Source organism: Lynx rufus, unplaced genomic scaffold (assembly GCF_022079265.1).
Source record: "Lynx rufus isolate CCGP_SWC_20201006 ecotype Redwood Valley unplaced genomic scaffold, mLynRuf1.p SCAF_27, whole genome shotgun sequence".
NCBI lineage: Eukaryota > Metazoa > Chordata > Mammalia > Carnivora > Felidae > Lynx > Lynx rufus.
Window position 1 is genome coordinate 3283644 of NW_025814842.1, and position 22497 is coordinate 3306140.

The following is a 22497-nucleotide window of genomic DNA, read 5'->3' on the forward strand; positions in this document are numbered from 1 at the left end:
AAAGCCCCAGGCAGCCCAGATGTGGGTCTTCACAAAGCCCAGTGACCCCTTGCTCCTGTCAACAGTCTGTGTATAAACAAAGCACCTTCCACTGAACATCCTCTGCTTCCCGTTGCAATGCCCAGGAGCCGCGGGCCTCACTAATCAAGCACTTAACATGCCATTTAACCTTTTGCTTCTTGATCCTGAAACCTATCCAGGCAGTAAATCCTTGGCCTTAACAAAGGGTAGCGTGATCACAAGCCGTTAGAGATGTTATAACTTCCCGTAAGATCATTGACCAAGATGAAATTTCCAGTTATCGCCAGATGTTGAGTTTGATAATGTCACTGTTCTGCCAGGACGGATACTTTTCATAAGATCGGGGAGTAAAAGACTAAGAATGACTAATTCAGAGAGTAAAAGGTGAAATTACATCTTTGTAAAGAACATTTTTTTTGAGTATAATACTGACATTACTTTTTTTTTTTTTCCTAAATGCCTAATGAGAGATGCTGTTCAAGCTTCTGTTCGTTTTAACAGCCTCCCTCAGATTAGAGCAGATGAATCAAGGCACCACGCACTTGCTTTTCGAGAAATATTTTTCTCCGCGCGTGAGCTGCAGGGCCTCCAGGCTTTCCATGTGAAATTGATGTCAGTTGTACAATTGCTTCGAAGGCCAGAAACTGTGATTAGAGACCCCTGTCCGTGTCCTATTCCAGACTCTGTAATAGATGCGTGTTTGCTCAGGGTACATTTATTGGACGAAAGTTCACTCCAAGTAATCTACATACAAATCACAGAGAACTGAAAACATTAGCCCAACCAAGCTTTAAAGCACATCCGCCCCCACCCTCCTTTTATAGGTAAGGAAATGGAGACGAGTCTGATTTGCCTCGGGTCCCAATTGCCAATGGGGTTCGGGTCCTGGGGTGTGGATTCTGGGGCCAGTGCACCTCTCCTGAGCCGACAGAGAATGGAGTGAGGGCATCCGTTCTGGTGAAAAGACACCAGACTCTCGAGGCCACCATTTGGTCGTGACATCCTGACACTCCAGTTCTGTCAACTGCTTCTTTGAACCCCAACCCCCTGTCCTTACCCCAAACTCGAATCAGCCGGTGGCATCTGACGACACAGATTTCTGGCCATGAAACCCATTCCATTACGCTGCACTCGGGAATGTAGCATCTCTGAGTTTCAATGAATTTACCATTCTTTGGAGGTTTTTGGGGAAAAGGACCAGATACGCAATTTGCATTTTTAATGAAACCAGGTGGAAAGAAGGTGCCCTTGAGCGGCAGCCTTGATGACACAGAGGGACACACGCCTGCACTGTCCGAGAACGTTGTGGGTTTTTTTGTTCTGTCCATCTTTCCACATTGCCTTTTGCCATTTGCCTCTAGATTTCGAATGAGGCAGGTGAACATCGTCGGTGCCAGCCCCTTCAGCCAGTCCTCCCGGGTCATCCAGACCCTGCAGGCGCCCCCGGACGTGGCTCCGACCAGCATCACTGTGCGGACTGCTAGTGAGACCAGCCTGCGGCTCCGCTGGGTGGTGAGTTGGGGGGCCGGAAGTTGGCGGCAGGGACGGTCATCTCCAGTGTCCAGGACCTAGTGTGAAACCAGAGCTTAGTGATGTGTTGGCCACGGCTTTGTCCTAGTCACAGCTAACCTCTTGGTGAAACCAAAAAGTATTGCGTTTTCCCGTTGGGCTTGGGTCACAGACCAGCCCCGGAGACCCTGTTAATTAATTAGCAGCATCACTCACTGGCTTCTTGGAACTGAGGAATATTCTCTGGGGGAGGGAAACCAGTGGTGCCATAAGCTGGACCTGTAAGTCCTTAAGCTGGGTCAACATGAAGCCAATACTCAATGTTTGTAAGAGAGCCAGCCTGATATTTATTCAGAACGTTTCCCCCACAAAATTAAGCCAAGATGTATTAAAAGAAATTACGTCCAGCCAAAGTTACTGATAGGGTTTCATTTAATTAACGGAAGAAAAGTTCTGGGGGGACAAAACACGGTAAAGGTTCCAAGCGTGTTCCCTGCGGGAAATATTTTCCAAGGAATTGGCCTCATAAGACAGGCCCAGGCTTGGCGGCCTTGACAGGTGGCAGTTCGGAGATGCCGGCTCACCCCGGGTGTCGTTTGTTTCCAGCCCCTGCCCGATTCCCAGTACAACGGGAACCCCGAGTCGGTGGGCTACAGGATTAAGTACTGGCGCCCCGACCTCCGGCCCCAGGCACTGGCACAGGTCATCAACGACCGGCTGGAGAGGGAGTTCACCATCGAGGGGCTGGAGGAGTGGACAGAGTACGAGCTCCAGATGCAGGCGTTCAACGCCATCGGCGCCGGGCCCTGGAGCGAGGTGGTGCGGGGCCGCACGCGCGAGTCAGGTGAGGTTGGGGGGCTCTTCCCGCCCCGGGGCTCAGCCCCCACCCGTGTCCCCCGTCATCACGTCTCATTGGCTCTGTCCCCACCTGTGTCTACGTCCACACTCTCCTAACCCAGTAATCAGGTCAACTGCGACCGTGACTTAAGTAGAACGTCATTAGAGTGAATGCCACTAATCTGAAATTAATGACGGATTTTACCGGGGGCTGGATTCACGGTATTATTTGCGAAGTGAGGCACGGTTCCCACCATCAGTGATAAGAAGCAAGAGCGTACAGAGTTCCTAAGGGAGATCTTTCTAGCACAAGGCCCTCAGGACCTCCTCTTGACAAAGTAGTTTGTGGGCGTGTTAAGATAGTCTCACCTGCACTGACAAAGAGCCCCTCGAAGGTTCAGTGGCTTTAGCACAATAGAAGTCCACTTTTCAGTTGCCACCAAGTAGGACTGTTCCTGTTCAGGGGGTGGCTCTCTTCGAGGTGACTCAAGGACCCAGGCTCTGCTGTGCCGTAAGACTAATTGTCATCTGTGCCCAGCTACCAGAGGGAGAAGAGCAAAGAGCGGGCGTGCCTGACCCTTAGAATCTTTCCAGAAACGGTACGCGCTTCTCTGCGCAGAGCCACCTGGCTCGGGGTTGCCAGGGAGGAAGGGAGAAGTGTCGGGTCAACAGGCAAAAATGTGGACTGCGGTCTGGTAAGGACCAGTGTGTTCCCTGAACCTTCTGGGCTTTGTGGGCTGACCTGTGGTTTTGGGGACCCTCGCTGGCCCAGTTTGAGATTATGGAGTCCCAAAAAAGGGCTGCTGTCCTATTGATACAGACCAGCTCCTTCCGCCTGGTCTGAAACGGCTAGGTTCTCTCCTGAACGGGTGGAAATGTATCGTTCCTCTTCCGAGAGGACCGACATTTAAAGAGGGGTTTGCCAGAACAGCTGGGGCTGCCTCAGATGCCTTCCTGGCTTTCTTTTCGGCTGTAGGTTTTATTACGTTAGCAATAAAAGATTGAGACTGTATGCTCAGCTTGTGGCCATCTGATCACATGGATTTTTAAAAAGCTCTATTCAGTGTCGGAGTCTTTGCGACAAAGAAGAGAACTTGAAACATTCTAAGGGACTGTTCTAACTCCAGTAACAGGCAGACCAAGAAAATATTAGAAAAAAAAAAAAAACCGCGTCACCGTGACTAACGAGAAAATTGTGGACAAAATATAATTAGGGGGGATTTTGAATTTATTGGTTGTCCTCATAAGAAAAACAGGGGAAATCCCCATGTGTCAGAGACACGAAGGGACGGAAGCGTTGGGTGGTGAGCTGGTGCGGTGGCTGGCCCAGGGGGCTGGCACGGGGAGGGGACATCCATCCTGGGAGCTGCAGGACTCAGGACGTGGTGCCCATCCAGGAAAAGGAGGTTCAACCGCGAGTCTCTGCAAGGCGGGGGGTTGGAATCGAGACACTTGCCTACAGACAAGGCTCCCGAACACTGTACCATCTTTGAAAGAAGAGACTGAAAAGCTCTGCCCGAGGAAGTTTGTCCACATCTACCTGTCTACCTGGACGCTGAATGGGAAGAAGCGAAGTAACTCTAGGTCCCATGCCCGACTCAGGTTGGGGCTCCGCCTTTACACTGTCCCAGAGACTTGTAGAAAAGAAATTAATGTAAAACTTGGTTCCAGACACCAAAATCACAAGCAACAAAAGAAAAATTTGACTTCATTAACATTAAAAGCTTTGTGCTTCAAAGACTACCATGAAGAGAGTTAAAAAAAGAAAACAGTCCCCCAATCATAGAAGATATTTGCAGATCATACATTTGATAAGAGAGTTATGTCCGTGATGTACATATAAAAACTCTTACAACTCCAAATGAAAAGATGCCCCAATTAATAACCGTACAAAGGATCTGAATATCCATTGTTCCAAAGAAGACATACAAATGGTCAGTTAAGCACACGAAAGGATGTTCAGTGTTATTCACTGCCAGGGAAATGAAGATGAAAACCGCAGTGAGTTGCTAGTTCGCACCCCTGAGGTGGCTAAAATAAAATCTAAAATCAAGATGGACAATAGCAAGTGCTGTTATTAAAATAAGCATGGTTCAGAGACGGTGCACTTGGTATGTCATCGCAAGGCCCTGAGGAACATCCTCACTGACCAGCTTCTTACCCCGGGGGAGACAGTGATCCACTCCTCCTGAAACGTTACATGTTACAACCCAATAAGCGATTTCACTGGCCTCAAAAACAGAACAAATTTTTTTTTTAAGACAAAAAGTGAAAAAAGAAAAAGAAAGAAACGTGGTCCTGGGCCAGACTTTCTGGGCAACCAAAGAAGGAAACGTCTATGGAGAGATACTGTCACAGCCAAATTGTCCCAGATAAAAAACAACTTTTAAAAGATGAAAAAGATGAATTCACAATTTTTGCCAAACACACAAGGGAATACTCTGTCATGTGTAATAATGAGATCCTTTTAAGTAAGGGAGGGAGGGAGGGAGGGAGGGAGGGAAGGAAGGAAGGAAGGAAGGAAAGAAGGAAGGAAAGGAGGGAGGGAAGGAAGGAAGGTAGAGAGGAGGGAGGAAGGGAGGGAGGGAAGGAAGGGAGGGAGGGAAGGAAGGGAGGGAGGGAAGGAAGGGAAGGAGGGAAGGAAGGAAGGGAGGGAAGGAAGGGAAGGAGGGAGGGAAGGAAGGAAGGGAGGGAGGAGGGAGGAAAGGAAGGAGGGAGGAAGGAAGGGAAGGAGGGAGAAAGGAAGGAGGGAGGAAGGAAGGAAGGAAGAAAGGAAGGAAGGAAGGAAGGAAGGGAAGGAGGGAGGAAGGAAGGAAGGAAGGAAGGAAGGGAAGGAGGGAGGGAAGGAAGGAAGGGAACGAAGGAAGGGAGGAGGAAGGGATGGAGGGAGGAAAGGGAGGGAGGGAAGGAAGGAAGGAAGGAAGGAAGGAAGGAAGGAAGGAGGAAAGGAAGAGAGGGAGGGAGGGAAGGAAGGAAGGAAGGAAGGGAGGGAAGGAAGGAAGGTAGGGAGGAGGGAGGAAGGGAAGGAGGGAAGGAAGGGAAGGAGGGAAGGAAGGAAGGGAGGGAAGGAAGGGAAGGAAGGAGGGAAGGAAGGAAGGGAGGGAGGAGGGAGGAAAGGAAGGAGGTAGGAAGGAAGGGAAGGAGAGAAGGAAGGAAGGGAGGGAAGGAAGGGAAGGAGAGAAGGAAGGAAGGGAGGGAAGGAAGGGAAGGAGGGAGGGAAGGAAGGAAGGGAGGGAGGAGGGAGGAAAGGAAGGAGGGAGGAAGGAAGGGAAGGAGGGAGAAAGGAAGGAGGGAGGAAGGAAGGAAGGAAGGAAGGAAGGGAAGGAGGGAGGGAAGGGAGGAAAGGAAGGAGGGAGGAAGGAAGGGAGGGAACGAAGGAAGGGAGGAGGGAGGGATGGAGGGAGGAAAGGGAGGGAGGGAAGGAAGGAAGGAAGGAAGGAAGGAAGGAAGGAAGGAGGAAAGGAAGAGAGGGAGGGAGGGAAGGAAGGAAGGAAGGAAGGAAGGAAGGAAGGAAGGAAGGAAGGGAGGGAAGGAAGGAAGGTAGGGAGGAGGGAGGAAGGGAAGGAGGGAAGGAAGGAAGGGAGGGAAGGAAGGGAAGGAGGGAAGGAAGGGAGGGAAGGAAGGAAAGGAAGGAGGGAAGGAAGGAAGGGAGGGAGGAGGGAGGAAAGGAAGGAGGGAGGAAGGAAGGGAAGGAGGGAGGAAGGAAGGAGGGAGGGAGGAAGGGAGGGAGGGAAGGAAGGAAGGAAGGAAGGGAAGGAGGGAGGGAAGGAAGGAAGGAAGGAAGGGAGGAAAGGAAGGAGGGAGGAAGGAAGGGAGGGAACGAAGGAAGGGAGGAGGGAGGGATGGAGGGAGGAAAGTAAGGAGGGAGGAAGGAAGGGAGAGAGGGAAGGCAGGAAGGAGGGAGGAAGGAAGGAAGGAAGGAAACAGGACCTGATTACTTTAAAGTACATACTAGTATGAAAGAGAATATGTAATAAGTACGTTTAAAATTATTGAAGGCTTACAGTTGCAAGATGAATAAATTCTAAGCAATCTTATGTACAGCACAGTGATTATAGATAATAATACTACTTTAAAGTTGCTAAGAGGTGCACCTGGGTGGCTCAGTTGTTTGAGCATCCAACTTTGGCTCAGGTCATGCCTAGCTTGTGGGTTCGAGCTCCACGTTGGGTGCTTGTTGCTGCCTGTGCAGAGCCTGCTTCAGATCCTCTGTCCCCCTCTCTTGTCCCTCCCCCACTTGCACTCTCTCTCTCTCTCAAAAATAAACCAACATTAAAAAATTTTGGTAAAACAAAAAACAAAGTTGCTAAGAGAATATATCTTAAACGTTCTCACCACCAAAAAGGAACAATAGTTATTTGACCGAAGGAGGTGTTAGCTAATGTTATGGTGGTAATCTCTCTGCAATAAATATCACAAATTGACATGTTTCACCCATTAGTCTTATGCAATGTTGTATATCAGTTATATCTCAATAAAGGTGAAATAAATATTAAAGTCTTAAACTGTGAAAAGAAAGCATTGAAACTTTAAAGATAAAATGCCATTTTTAAAGCACTTTTTAAGGAAAAAAAAAAGACACAGCCACTGAAAATGAAACACTACAATTGAGGTGAAAAGCAGTTTAGACACTGCTAAAGAGAGAATTCTCAAACTGAAAGCTAGATATGAGTAATCTATAACTGTAACTCTAATGAGTAAATAAAATACAGCACAGAGACACAGAGGTTGAAAACATGATAGGTTAAAAGGAATAAAGAATAAAATGACAGTGTCTGACGTATATCTAATAAGACTCAGAGGGGAAGGAGGGAGGAGAAGAGAGTGAGGAAATATGTGGAGATAACGGCTGAGAAGGTTCAGAATTGATATTTTATCAGACTGAAGAAATATGCCTCCTGAGCAGAATAAAATATGTCCACACCAAAATGCATTATGCTGCAAGTGTAAAGCCTGAAAGCCAAAGGGAAAATCTTAAAAATGTTTGGAGTGAAGGCATCTTACCTGCAGAAGGCAAGACGATTTGAAGCCGACTTCTCAAGGACAGTAGAGGCCAGAAGGCAGTGGAATCATGGAATCATAACAATCCTGAAGGAGCTAAGAGAAAGTAACTTAACCTCAAGTTTTACACTCAGCTAAATTACTTTTCAAGGATTCTGTTCAGAAAAGTACAAATGATACGTGAAGATGAATGAAATGTAATAAAAATGGAAAATAATATTGTTTTGTTACATTTCCAAAGAACACTCTCAAAAAAACGAAGTGAACCAACGTCAAAATTGCTGAAGTGAGACTATATTTTTGTAAAAATCTGTTCAGCTGCTGCAAAGCTACCTTCACAATAGTGAGGAGAATGCTGAGGCTGTCAGCATCTGTGTAAACTCACTCCAGGTGTTTTCCTCTCGCTCTGTCCTCTTCAGACCATCTGTGTCACCTCGTACCCGGTAACTCTGAGTAGACTTTCTTGAGCGATGTTGTTTATTTTTGTAGGGATTTCTATGTTTCAGGTGATACCGGGCTACAGATTTTGTATCAAAAAAAAAGGCATAACAGATTTGTTTTTTGTCTTGGTTGGCAAAAAACAACAACACATGTGTGTACGTATCATGGAGAAGCACAAGCAGCCCCCGGCACCAACCGGATCCGTTTCGGTATTGCCACGTTTGTGGTTCACTTGTTGAGAAAGTTTTTGATCTAGGTAGCCTAAGCGTTGCTTTATGCTACCACATTCTTCTTTTGAGGGTTCTGGCTTACAGAAAATTATTTTTTAGTTTTTAATGGGATGTTTGTTCAGTTAGAAGAGTTTGGGTTCAGAAGGTGCCTTCATCACAAATTGAATAATAGGGTTTTTGATCTTCATTTCAAGATGTGATGATTCAGATTTCAGACACTTTTTAAAATTTTTTAACGTTTATTTTATTTTTTGGGGGGAGAGAGACAGTGAGCAGGGGAGGGGCAGAGAGAGAGAGGGAGGGAGGGAGGCAGAGAATCCGAAGTAGGTTCCGGGTTCTGAGCTATCAGCACAGAGCCTGACACGGGGCTCGAACCCATGAGTCATGATATCGTGACCTGAGCCACAGTCGGATGCTTAACTGACTAAGCCACCCAGGCACCCCCAGACCTCAGACACTCTTCATGGTGGAAGAGTGGGGTCCTCAGAGCCCTTCTTAGGCCGATCCCTCCCTGCAAGAGTACCAGTGCTCGCATATTGGCCCTCCCAACCTGCACATTCTCTTCCAGTGTTGCTGGATCTTTGGAGCTTGGCACCTCCACCTCTGAATGGTACTTCCAGAACCTCCTGCCGGAGGCAGCCCCTCACCTCTGACAGGCAGCCCCCCGCCCCCCAGTTCCTGTTGCAGCATTTTGATGTCTTACCTTCCCTGGTCCTGCTGAATTTGAACACGTGCCCTCCCAACAGAGAAATCCACCCCTTCCAGGAACAGACCCTGCCAGGCACCGCTTAGCCCTCGAGGGTGGGTAGGAGGGGGTATGGGTCGCAAAGCCCAGTGGTGGAGTGCACCTGATGGGCAGGGAGGGAGCGGAGGGAGCTGAGGGGGAGAATAAACTTCAGACTGTGCCTCGTGAGGGTGGCCACACGTGGGCACTTAATACGGTGTGGCCACAGGCATACTGAGAGCCGGTGTGGGTAGCATGGAGCGGAACATTTTGAACCACATTTAAATGACGTTTCCGATTTTGAAGTACGATCTGACTGGTTTCATGACATCTTATGATTTATTATGATATATTATAAGGATAAATGAGGCCCTAAAAATCAAGACTGAGCAGTGAGAAATCCTGTGGAGGAGAGGGAGCAAATGAAGGAGAAAAGAAGCATTGTAATCGGGATTGTTTTGAATGAAAAAGAATTTCTAGGACTGTCCCCAAACTCAAGATGGCAGATCGGAAAGGGAGTTGAAGCTGCCTCAAAATAGAGAAAGGGTAAGATTAGTTACTGGTTTATTTTTACCAACTTTAAGATACTCAGATACTTTGTAACTAAACGGCGGATTGGATCCTGGTGGGATGTGGATCTGGTGACACTGTCATCCTGAATGCTGCCATGACCTTGCTGGGGGACGCTAGACCTGCCTTTTCCATCTGAATACAGTTTAAATGGGTTCACGAGAAAATTATCAAAGCCGAGAGATTATCTAGAAAATAAAGACTCGCCTTTTAAAGTTTGATGATTGTCTCAATACACATTCTTTCTGAACCACTGGAAACATACGGGACAAAATTAGTTCAGTGATGGGGCTCCCAGTGATGGGGGCCTGGGTGGTTCGATCGGTGAAGCGTCCAACTCTCGATTTCTGCTTGGGTCACGTTCCCACAGTCATGGGATCGAGCTCCGTGTTGGGCTGTATGTGAGATTGCTTGGGATTCTTTCTCTCACTTTCTGTCTGTCTGTCTCCCTCCCCACCCCTGCCCTGCTCGCGCAAGCATGCTCTCCCTCTCTCTCTAAAATATTAATAAATAAATAGAATTAGTTTGGTGACATCCGTAAACAGGAAAGAGTCAAACTTTATCCTGCAGGTGCACGGGTAAGATTTGCACAGCTTGCCTCCGGAGGCCCATCCCTTTGTATAAAAAGCACTCACCTAACCGGACTGGATGGCGTGCTCTCCAGCCCTGGTTTGCCCACCTGCAGCACGGGGCTGCTCACCCCTGCCTCACTCGGTTCGTGGGGCTGCTAGATGTGAGTGTGGATCCGAAGACCCCGTAGCACAGGATGTGCACTGAGCACATGGGTGATCTTCCCTCCCCTCCCTGTCATGTGCATGGTAACGTCACCTGCTCTCTCCAGCACCCCTGCCGCCCTCACAAAATACCACATTTAGAGGTATCACTGAACCGGGGTCTGGAAGTGAGGATTTCCCCCTGGAGAGAAAAGCCTGTAGCTCCCACAAGTTAATATGAAAACAGCCCAAGCATATTGTCTTGCTGGGCGGATTCGGGTAAAATTGAGCATCTAAATACCCCGGATCTGTGGAATTTGTTGCTAATATTAAAGAGATTTACATTTCTGTTATATCTCCGCAGGCTTAATCTGATCACTCCAAAAGGCTCAGAATTCGTTGCTCTTTCAAGGACAACTTGATTGTTTGGGTAAAAGTTGGGCCTTTATTTATAGAAGCCTTTAGATTTTCGGTTCCAACCTATTTAACTCCTCCCCGGCAGTTCCTTCAGCCGCGCCTGAAAATGTGTCCGCCGAGGCTGTGAGCTCGACCCAGATTTTACTGACGTGGGCTTCGGTACCAGAACAGGACCAGAACGGGCTCATCCTGGGCTACAAGGTACGCGTTCAGGTGACCGTCCTCGCGTAAGTTGTAATGGGACTGCACGCCACTCCCCTAAACCAGGGAGCTTGTGTTTTCTTCCAGACCGACTGCACCTGCCGTTTTGTGATATTCCTGTCTGGCGTCTTATCTAAACTTATCTAAACCTTCTGGGGATTCGGTGTGGCCATGACCTCTTACCATAGACCAAAGCAAGGCACACGCAGTAGCCACCTACTTAGCCTTGAACCTCTGCTTCCAGGCTTTGTGAAATGGGAGTCGTCATCGTAGCTGCCTCTGAGGTTAGGTATGGGACGGAAGCCGGTGTTTTCTAGGGTGTGCGTGTCAGGTCCCTGTCCTTAGCTACGTGCACGCGTGCCTACACACCAGTACCCCAGGAAGTCCAGGCGGTGGCGTCGGGGCGAGGGGCTGACCGCCTTCCAGACTCTCTGGGAGCCGTTGCTGGGTGTAGTCTCACACCCGCTTGTGTTCTGTTCCGTCACCTCCTCCAGGCAGCAGGATGAATTCTCCCAGACGTGGCCAGCTGCAGACTTCTGCCTGTCGCCTGCGGGTGTCCCCTGATTTCAATCCCTAGTCTCTGTCTTTCCCCACCTGTTCCCGTGTCTCCCTTCCAGGGAGCTCTGATTGCTCCCTCAGGCCCCACGGGACGTGGCGGTCCCCTGGAGTGGGTCCAGTGAGCCACGCTCCACGCCACATACCTGGGTCCTGGAGAAAAGAGCTTGCTGTCCTCTATTCACTCTGCTCCCTGGGGATCCCCATCTTCTGTGGCTTTCCGGTCACTGAGGGGCCACTTCCAGAAGGGTGAGCTCTGAGGAAGGACTTAGGAAATGGGCAGGAGCAGGCGGGGCCGTGGAGGGCAACGTCCCGGGGTGCTGAGTCTGTGTGGGGGCAGCAGTACCTAGCCCCGGGGAGCTGCGGCCTGGGGTTCAGGCAGACTGCAGCGACTCTCCTGAGGCAAGAGCCCGGTTTCCCAATAAGCTGGGACACGGAGTGGGGTGCAGGCTCCCGGAGGAAGCAGAACGTCTCTGTGTCCGTGACCGAGTCCTCGTTCCAGCGGCTGTGGCTGCCGTGGCTCCCGCCGTGTGCCCCAGACCTCACAAAGCGCGGCTCGGGCCGCTCGCCCCCACGGAACAGCGCACGTGGAAACCGGGTCCACAAGCCAAAACGCGGCCGTCCTAGGGGAGGCAACGGTCGCCTGGTCCTTGCCTTGGGGTTGGGCGCCCGGGTGCCCCCGAGACCCCTTCCTGGCACCGCGCGCCCTCATGGCCGTGCACTTGTGTGCTGATGCTCCAGATCCTGTTCCGGGCCAAAGAGCTGGATCCCGAGCCCCGCAGCCACGTCGTGCGCGGGAACCACACGCAGTCGGCGCTGCTCACGGGTCTCCGGAAGTTTGTGCTGTACGAGCTCCAGGTGCTGGCGTTCACCCGCATCGGGAACGGAGTCCCCAGCTCTCCCCTCCTCCTGGAGCGGACCAAGGATGACGGTACGGTCGCCGGGTGCTCCCACGGCCCGAACAGTTTGGATGCTTGTCGTTTGTAACTTAATTTTCAGATCCCTTTTTTTTTTTTTTTTTTTCTCCTTGCCTTTTTTTCAGTTGAGAAAAACAAAACAGAATTGTTTTTCAGTCACTGTTTATATGGCCAATTTCAGCCCGGAGTGAATTTTTACAGCCTAATTATGAAGCTGCGCGAATTTCAGCCGTAACTTGGCAGCAGGCAGTGCAGTAAAGGCCGGGTGGGCTGGGGCCGTAAAACCCGCGGCCGCTTCTCCCGGGGCTGTGTGCACAAATCTGGTGAAGGACTCCGAGCCCAACCTGGGCGCCCCCGCCCTCGCGGCGCCCCCAGCTCCAGGAGACCCTGCGTGGCGTGCCAAGAGGCTGCCAGAAGTTTCTGGGTAGAGCTCTTCCCAGGCTCCGGGGTGGGGGGCGGGGGGGGGGGGGCGGGGGCGGCACGCGCTTCTTGACGGCTCTGTTTTTATGGAAGTCTAAATCATCAGTAAATATGGTTTTCCACTTTGCAGATGTCAAACACTTAAAGGTTATCTCTTTTACATTTTTATTGTTAAGCTGACTGTGGCAAATGTTCGGCGGGGGAGGGTGTTCTGGGGGAAGACACCAATCTCCTCCCCCCCCCCAAAACTCACCTCAGGGATCAGAAGCTTCTCACGGAATTGGACCAGCTGTAGGTTTTCATCCACGTGTCTGCTGACGTCATTAAATGAGCCCCCACGGCGCTCGGGCTGCTGAGCCGGAGGCCTCCTGTCCTGCAGGGGGACAGGGCGGGCATCGGGCTCCAGCTGACGACAGGAAGGAGCTCGGCTCACTGTCATGCTCACCCATCCTGGACGCGGAGTCTTGGGGGGCTGGGGCGTGACAGGAGAAGCCAGGGCGTCCCGAGTCACAGAGACGAAAAGTAAAAGGGGCGTGTGAGAAAATGGGCCTCACAACTCGGTCAGTTACAGGCGCTGCTTGCGAGAGTATAGGTTGGAAGTCAAGGAATGATTCTCCTTCTCTCAGAGTCGGAATTTAAGCATGTTTTCTACCCCCTCATTTCAGTGTGATCTATGTGACCTGCCTTGGGGACAGCACAGGGGGTCCGTGCCACCAAGGCTGACGTCAGAATTTGCATATGTATGAATTGGCCCTGGCGTGTGAGCCCTTAGCCTCCTTCTTATGTTTATTTTGCCAAACATAGGTTCATTTTTTTTAATGTTTTTTAAGCTTATTTATTTATTTTGGTGGGGGGGGGGAAGCACAAGCTAGGGCGGGGCAGAGAGAGACAGAGAGAGAATCCCAAGCAGGCTCCAGGCTGAGCTGTTGGCACAGAGCCCGATGCAGAGATCGAACCCCCAAACTGTGAGATCATGACCTGAGCCCAAATCAAGGGTCGGATTCTTAACCGACTGAGCTGCCCAGGTGTTCCCAAACACAGGTTTATTTTTTTTTTATTTTTTATAAATTTTTTTTTTCAACGTTTATTTATTTTTGCGACAGAGAGAGACAGAGCATGAACGGGGGAGGGGCAGAGAGAGAGGGAGACACAGAATCGGAAACAGGCTCCAGGCTCTGAGCCGTCAGCCCAGAGCCCGACGCGGGGCTCGAACTCCCGGACCGCGAGATCGTGACCTGGCTGAAGTCGGACGCTTAACCGACTGCGCCACCCAGGCGCCCCAAACACAGGTTTATTTAAACACAAGTTTAGGGACGCCTGGGTAGCGCATTTGGTTAAGCGTCCGACTTGGGCTCAGCTAGTAAGTTCGAGCCCCGCGTCGGGCCCTGTGCTGACAGCTCAGAGCCTGGAGCCTGTTCGGATTCTGTGTCCCCCTCTCTCTCTGCCCCTCCCCCACTGTCTCTCTCTCTCTCTCTCAAAAATAAACAATAAAAAAAATTTTTGAACACAGGTTTAAAATCTTAAATGCTCTTCTCAGCTTCATAGCCAGAGGCAGAACCCCACAGCCCCGCGTGACTGTAACACACATCATCCTGTTGTATCGATAGTTCTGTGCCCGTGGCCTCTTACCTGGGAATCAATCAGTTAAGTTCCAACCAGAAGTTCTGGTACAGGCCACGCACTTCCTCGCCTCTCCGTTTAAGTAAATGTATCTTACGCGGGCTATGACCCTGTTACTAAATGGCACCACAGTCATGATGCACCGAAGAATTACATGTGCTTGTGAGCCTCAACTCTTCGTTTTCTAGGACGGTGCAGGAGGGGGTGGTGTGCGTAAGAGAAAAATCAGTGTTTGTCAGCATGTTACTTTGTCAGTTGGGAGGAACTTGAGGCCACCTGGTTTATCCAGCCCCTGCTAGCGGGTGTCGAGCCCCAGACGGGATTCGGGCCAGACTGGCAAAACCTCGACCCTCAGCTTGACCTGCTGGGAGCAGGTCTTACGCTCAGGGGACGCCCAGCACGGTTTGTGACCACTTCTTCCGGAACTTGGAAAGCAGATGAGCTGGATTCAAAATGAGCTGTTTTCTCAGAACCATTAGGGGGCCACGCAGAGCGAGCTAGTTTGCAAAAGTCAGTCGTAGACTCAGAGCGTCCCGTCCGTGATCAGAGCCGCCGTGCTGGCCCACAGAGTCGCACACAACCTCGCCACGTACCCACGTAGCACCGTAGCGGCACCTGGCTCACGGTCTCCCTTCTTCCCTCCAGCCCCAGGCCCACCCGTGAGGCTCGTGTTTCCTGAAGTGAGACTCACGTCCGTGCGGATCGTGTGGCAGCCGCCGGAGGAGCCCAACGGCATCATCCTGGGTGAGGGAGCGGCCGCGACGTACCAGGTCGTAGCTCGGAGGGAAACAGCAGTTGGATTGATTTCATCTGGTTTTTTTACACATCAAAGAGGTTGGGGGAAAAAGACAAAGTCCTGCCCGCCGTGGCCGCGCGTTTTCCACGCTGAGAAACGTGGGACCCTCGGCTGCTCTGTGAGCTGAGCGCTGAGGTTTCCTTGCAGGTGGGAATTTCCACGTTGTTCACCCAGAACCTCTTCCTTTCGTTCGCGGTTCACAACGGTACCGTGTGTAATTGGCCTTTCCTTCAGCTCCGAAGCCACGAGGCTGTTTCCATGTGTGTTTGGGATACAACAGGCTCATTTTTCACGGGAGCCAGAGGCCTGGCCTTTGCTCCCAAGTTCCAGGAGACATCCCCTGCTGCAGGGCTTGCGCCTAATCCTTTGAAGAAGTTTCCAGAGTGAATTGTGTGTGCCCTCGTCACCCGGAAATTTGTTTGCTTTTAACTTTTAGCGGGGCAACTCTGATAACATTGATGAAAAGCCTTAATTTTTCCTTGTTCCCCCAAGGCAGCAAGTTGTATTTTTAAAAAAATCATCAGTCCCTTTATTTATTCACGTTCTCGCCATGACGAATTAAGGGCCTCCTATATGCCTGGCGTCGTGTCCGTGGTGGGCAGTATGGAGTGAATAAGATACGCCCGTCCTCGAGATGTGAGGTGCCCAGGGCAGCACCGGGGAGAGGCCCAAATGCAGTGCAACATGATAGGTGATGGGACACAGATTCGAGAAATGCCCCAAAGCACGTCTTCCCCAGGGCGAGGGGCTCTCGGTGGACGGAAGGCCGCTTTGGAACTGGATCTTGCAAAGAAGTGGCTTCCGGAGCCCTGGAGGAAGGGAAGAGGGTCATGCACTCAGCCAGACGGAATGTCTTGTGCCTCTGGTTGTGTAGACAGACCCAGGCCTGGAGATGTGGGCCGGGCCGGGGACTGCTGGGGATGGCCCGCTGCACCAGGCAGGGGGTGCTCCTAGGCCTTGATGCGTGAAATCAGGCATCAAAAGGCACAGTATGTTCTCCAGACCCGGGCCAGCCCTCTGATCGGGTGCGTCCCTAATCCCAACGTGGGGCAGACCCCCAAATGTGTCAGTTTCTGTGCTGGGTGGTCAGATCAGAAACCTGAGCTTACAGACAGGTAGCAAAATTCACCACGCCTATCTGCTTCTGACATTAGGATTCTAAGATTTGGTTCAAAGAAGGGTTCACTTCATTAAAAAACTTTTTTTTTTCATGTGTGCTGAGGCCAGTAGGGAGTCACCCAAGGACTTGGGAGCAGCAAAGTGACATAATCAGATTTGTCTTTTAGGTAATAACTAAAGGGAGAGGCAGATATTTATTGAGTTCTTGTTTCATGGAGAGGGGGCCTGGGGCGTACCTCAGTCGCCTGCACAAAGGCTGTGGCCCTCCTTCCTTGTGCGGTGCCTGGAGTCACTAGATGGGGCGTCTTGCTATGAGCACGGTATTTCTGAATTGGGTGACCTTGGGAACTATAGGTTCTTGCTATTCAAATCACAATGAGCAGACGAAGAAGCCCCTGTTGAAGTATGTGTTTCGGATCCTGTCCGGACGAGACGGGATCTCAGACACCTGCTGGGCCCTGCGCCTGGAGCTCCAGACCTGGGGTGGAGGGTGGTGTGCAGGGCGTAGGCTACGGCAGAGGCTTTCTGGAGCCCTCCACGCAGGGCCCAGACTGCTGCCTCTTCTGGATGGACTGTATCCGATTACCCAGGGGACGTCCCCAGCCTGCTGTGAGACGGGAAACATGTCTGGAGCACAAAGTGTGAATTCCGACCTGTCACAGTACCCGGAGTCTCCAAGAAGCAGAGCCTCCCCTGCCTGCTGGGGGAGGGAGGCCCCACGGCCCTGGGCCTGGCAGCCCCCCTCGGCTCTGCCCTCCGCCCGTGCTCCAGTCCCAAGGCGGGTGCTAATTCTGCGCCCACCTCCGCACTCGCTGTAGCCATCGTGGACTGATAAGAATCATTCTGACAGGAGGACCCCACGGGAGATGGAAGGGAGGCCAGTAAGCGTTTCATGTGTGTTTCTCTCTTAGCGCAGACAGACCCGCGCTCTGATTTTGTAGCCGTGGCTTTGAACTGCTCATCCGGGCTCCTCTTTGCGGAGGTTCTGGCCTCCGCCAGCACCAGCCCCCTGTGCTTACTGGTCCTCTGCCAGGGAAGACCCCTGCCCCTTCTCTGCCTTTACCGTCACATTCGATGTCACCTGTACCTGCACGTTCTCTCCACGCCCGTCCCTGCCTTCCTGCACCGACCACAATCGCATGAGTCTCGCCGTCCTAAAGTAAAATCTTGTCACTTATTTTTAAGGGTCTCTCTAACATCTGTTCCTCTGATTGAAAGAGCACTTGGAAAAGGGGAATTCAGACCATGACGGAATAGAATCTTACATTATTCAGATGGAGAGCCATAGAAAGTGTGGTACCACCCAGGCGAGGCAGAGATGTGGGGAAGCAGACACACTCACGTGCAATTGTTTGGAATGTGAACCGGCACAGCCTCTCTGGAGAAGAATCTGGGAACGTCTTGGCGAGGTGAACACATCTGCGCTCTACCTCCCGGGAGCCCATCAGGTCTTAAACCCTGGAGGACGTCTCACACCGGGACCCAAGGAGAAACGGTCGGGGACATTCCTGGCTTTGAATATCGCTTTGAATAACAGGGGAAACCAAGAACCAAACACCCGAGTGTCCATCAGTAAGACCATAAAAAGGTATATTTTGGGATATTCACCCAGCAGAAAACACGGTAGCAGTTAAAATGATGAATGAAATTACCCAAGTCAATACAAGTGAGCCTCAGAAACATTTGTTCAGGGAAAAAAGAAGTCGCGGGAGGATATGTGCAGCCTGAGAACATTCCTGCACCTTCAGAAACTGTGTAAACGTTATTTTCCATCATTTACGGGTACACGCGTACAGGAAGGTGTGAACACGTGGGCAGGGACATACCCTGAGCTGTGACGGGGATTACGCTGAGGAAGAATATCCAGTAGGGCCGCTGGACGGCTTCAACTCTTTCTGCCTCATCTCCCGTCTAATATGAAAACAAACAGTCCAATTTAGCAAAAACCTCAATATGTGTTCAGTTGGTGTGATGAATGTATGAGTGTCCGCTCTGTAGCATTTCCAGTATTTTCTGTATGCTTGAAATATTCATGACAAAAAAGGACAACTCAAAAACAAAAATGGCACATTCCCTATAAACTTAAAAAAAAAAAAAAACAGAAAATTTTAAAAAGGAACAGGAAGAAATGAGAATCACCCACAATTCCACCACCCCGAAACAATGTGAGTATCTTTGTTTCCTCCGGTCGCTGTTCTGATATTTTTATTATGAAATAGTTCACGCTTACACAGGAACCTCTTTGTTCTAGCGCGTTTACGTCGTGACGGCAGTAAACTAACACGCATCCCTGCTGCCCAGTGTGAGATGGCGAGCCCGCCAGGCCCCCTCTGGGATTTTGTGTTTATCTCCCCGGTGGTTTCCCACGTGATTTCCCCAGAGCTGAAGTTAAGCCTAAAAATCTAATACTAGTTGTGCATGTCTTTAGATTTCATACAAACTCCGATGACAGGTTTTTCTGCAACCTTGCTCTCTTCTTCCCACGTCACAAATACACTGGCTGTCCACGTGCGCGCACAGCAGCTTGCCCGGCCATCCCCCGGCCGGGACGGTCGCAGTGCCCCCAGCGTGTCTGCAACACACGGGTGCCTGGTGCTCCCCTCCTGGCGCGTGCGCGGGAGTGTTCCCCGGGGCACCCCCCGGGAACGGCCTCGCTGGGCCACAGAGTTTGCACCTCCCAAGCTCTGCACGGTGACGCCCATGACGCCAGACCATTCTCCTAGGTAGTGACACCAGTCTGTACCCCCACCAGCACCCCCACCGCCATACACATCCGTGCCAACGCTCGACAGCCTCAGAGTCTAAATGTTTTGCCATTCTGGAAGACTTCACATCGTGGCATGTCGTGGTTTTACGTTGGGTTTCCCCAATGGCTTCCTCAATGCCAGATGTGCGTGCCCATCCTTGCGGGTCTGGGCATTTCCTTTTCCATCTCTGTAATTTCTCCTTCTCGCTTGCTGGTTCAGCCACGCACTTAGAAGGTTTTCTTTTCTTGACGTCATGTTTATCAATTTGTCCTCGCAGGAAGGTTCTTTGGGACATCAGGTTGACCACACTGCCGGAAGCAGACACTATATACTCCAGTACCGTTGGGGGGTCCGCAGCGAGAACACGCTCATTCAGATGACGTAATGTTTACGTGCAGATACGTTGCAATTGAAACTTTTAAAAACACGGACCTTCTCCCAAATTGAGCAATTGTAAACAATAGGTGCAAGTGACGTCTTTAGAGGTCAATTTCCACAGCGTTTCCGATGATCTCCGAGGGTACAGGCCAGAAGCAGAATGACCTGGAGAAGGTGCTAGAACATCTCTAAGGTTCTTCACCTGTACTTCACACTCCGTCCAGAAGCACCGTTCGTCAGTGCCCCTCACACAGGCTCCCGTGTCACTCCACCCTCACCAACATCTACTTTAACGTTTCTATATATTGGCCAGTTTAATAGCTAAAATGTAAAATTTATATGGGGGTCATTTTCACAGTTTATTAGCCGTCAGGGTTTTTTTTTTTTATTCCTTTTGGGAATTCCCAGCTTATGTTCTGTACTAGTTTGCTGGGGCTCCCATCGAGAGCCACAGAACAACAGAAGTCTATTTTCTGTCAACTCTGGGGGCTGGAAGTGAGAGACCCAGGCATTGGGCAGGGCCAGCAGGTCCTGGGGCCTCTCTCCTGGGCGTGCAGATGGCGTCTCCTCCTGGTGTCCTCACCTCGTCGTCCGCCTGACCCCTTCTTGTAGAGGCACCTGTCACTCCAGATCAGGGCCCACCCTAGTGACCTCATTTTACCTTAATCTTCTCTTTAAAGACCTTGTCCTCAAAAATAAAATAAAATAAAATAAAATAAAGACCCTGTCCTCAAATACAGTCATGTTGGACGTGCTCAGGGTTAGAACTGTAACCTAAGAATTTGGGGGGATTGCCATTCAGCCCCTAACACCCCCTTTGACCATTTTTCTCTTGGGGATTAACCCTCTCCTCACTGGCTTTTCCGTGCCTGACACTTGGGCCGCATTGAAGTACCAAATGGCCGAGCGAGAGCCCAGACCCTGAAGTCCGGTCTGGCTCGGAGGCCTGGCCCTGCTGTGTTAGTGCAACGACACGGGGTCAGACAACTTAACCCAGTAAATACCAGCCAGCACGATCGTTGACAATATTATCTGCCACACACTTGCTCGTTTAACTTTGGGCACAGGGACGTTCACAGACCGCAAACGTGTGCGTCTTCCAGTCAGTCGTCTGCCGTTTCCGTGGTGGGTGAAGCCGGTGCTGTCACGTGGCCCCCGCTGTCACGTGGGGTCGGCGTTCACCTGGCCCTCCCCAGGGCTTCTGTCTCTCCGTCTGTCCCTCACTCCGAGTGGCAGGACTCCTCCCAACCAGGACTTGCAGGCGTGTCCTGTGAAATGTGCTCAGGAAGCGCTCCCTGGTCCCCCGTCCACCGGGGACGTGGTGGCAGGACCGGGACACGTGGGAGGGTTGACGGGGCTCGGCCTCTTCAGGCCGCAGAGGGCAAGACCCAGCGAGAGGAAAGGCCGAACAGCAACACGAACCAACACGGTCTCTCGGGATCTGACTCAGCCAACTGTTTTCAGGAAGCTTCTGAGACAGCCCCAGGCGGGCATGACTCACCCTCCCCTGCTTCCCCAGCCGGCTGCGTTCTGCGCCATAAACTCGGGGATCACGGGCTGCTTGCTTTACTCTCCCCTGTGTTGTAAGCACTGTGCTCCGGACAGTCCGAGTGGCAGCGTGGGTAAGCTTGCACACGTTCCTGAGCCTGTCTGTGCCTCAGTGCCCCCATCCCTCAAATGGGAATAGCACTCACCCTCGTAGCGTTGAGTGAGTTGTGCGTGAAGAACTTAGGACAGCGCCTGCCCTGTAGTAAACACCCGACGAATGTCAGCTCGAACGCGTGGCTGTTCGGTATTTCATCATGTCTCCTGGACCAGAGGGTGTCTTCCAGTCACCCAAGTCATCCCCCAGCACCAGCATCTACCTGGTGCTCGCCAGCGGGAGGCGCATCATTGCTCTCCTCTGCCCTGGTTGGGGGTGGAACAGAGGTCTCGTGCTGACAAGACAGGGAGAGGAATCAGGAAAGGCAGGTTGGAGTCAGGCTATACGGTGTTCCTAAAGTACATTCAGAAGTCGGCATTGTGACCCCCCGAGGCCCTGGGGGTCACTAACGGTCACAAAAGTCCAGGTAAGGAGAGGGTCGTGTTTAAATGCTTTGAGCATCCCAACCGCGGCAAAGCGGACGAACGGCCAGGCGGTGCCTCGTCCCCCCTTCGTGCAGAAAAACACCACATTCAAGCCTCTTCCGTCAGAATGGCCTTCAGCTCAACGGTAACAAATGTTGTCTGGGCAACCCGTCACTTGGATATCATTACAGCTAGCGCACCAACTTGCAGGTGCTGTAGGGAAGATGAGAAAACAGTTCCTAAAGGTCCGGCTTGGTGTTGAAGGGAGAGAAAGGGAAACGGCTTTCTGCAGGCCCGGCTCCCAGAGACCTTGAATCAATGCTCACGCTCGGGTGGCGCGGCCCTCCGACTACAGAGCCTCCTCGGCAGCCCGTGCTCTTGTAATCTGTAGCAAAACGTGTTCTTGCATTTCCAAAAAAGATTAACGGCACGAAACACCACCGGGCGCCTACAGGGAAAAATGCTTGCTTATTTGCGTAAATATTTTACCATGGAGAGCTTTTAGCATTTAGAGCCTGCCTTCAGGGGATGCGGCGAGAGCCACCCTGGGCACGGCCACCCTCCCTCGCTTGTTCCGCGCTCCCTTAAATGCCATGAAGCCAACGTGACGCGTGTGCTCTTTAAACCCACGGGGTCTGCCCCCCCCACCAGGCACCCCGGCGGCCTCCCCCACCTCCACCTGCCGACCGAGGGCCTAACATTTACCTTCAGCTTAGTACAGAAGGGTGTGCGAGGGCTCTGCTGAGAGGAGCGCCAGTGAGCATAATCCATGTTTGCAAATACATAGTTTTGATCCACGGCTGCATTTGTCTGCCCCCAGCCCTCACGGATAAGCCGTAAAACCAACAAGCCATGCGGCCTCTGGGCAGGGTGCCTCCCGGGGCCCAGGGATGTGTCACTGAGCAGGCGACTCTCAGACTGGTCCCTTTCGCTTGCCCGGGAAGCCTGTGACCACCAGCCACGTGACACGCAAGTCCCGCAGGGGGCTCTGGGTGTCAGCCTGCAGTCACCCCGTCCGAGCGAGGCGGCTGAGATCCCCCAGGAGGCTCCCAGCGACAGCAGCATCTTAGAACCTCCTCTTGCGTCTCGCGCAGCTGATGCTTCTAGAACTTGTCTGGAGCGTGAGGCACACGCCCTCTTCTGATTGTGATTTTCTAGATGCACGTTGTTTTCTCCGCCTTCTGAGCATAATCAGAGACCGCCCAGGCGTCTCT

At 51.6% G+C, this 22497-nt stretch overlaps 1 protein-coding gene across 1 annotated transcript in view; it reads left to right on the forward strand.

The window, feature by feature from the left end:
* SDK1 (sidekick cell adhesion molecule 1) overlaps nt 1-22497 on the forward strand; it is a 157952-nt gene that overhangs the window by 44787 nt on the left and 90668 nt on the right. Inside the window, exons 8-12 of the mRNA XM_047089469.1 lie at nt 1383-1533; nt 2137-2374; nt 10549-10664; nt 11961-12150; nt 14822-14920. Of these exons, the coding sequence (XP_046945425.1) occupies nt 1383-1533; nt 2137-2374; nt 10549-10664; nt 11961-12150; nt 14822-14920 (794 nt within the window). The remainder of the gene's footprint in view (nt 1-1382; nt 1534-2136; nt 2375-10548; nt 10665-11960; nt 12151-14821; nt 14921-22497) is intronic.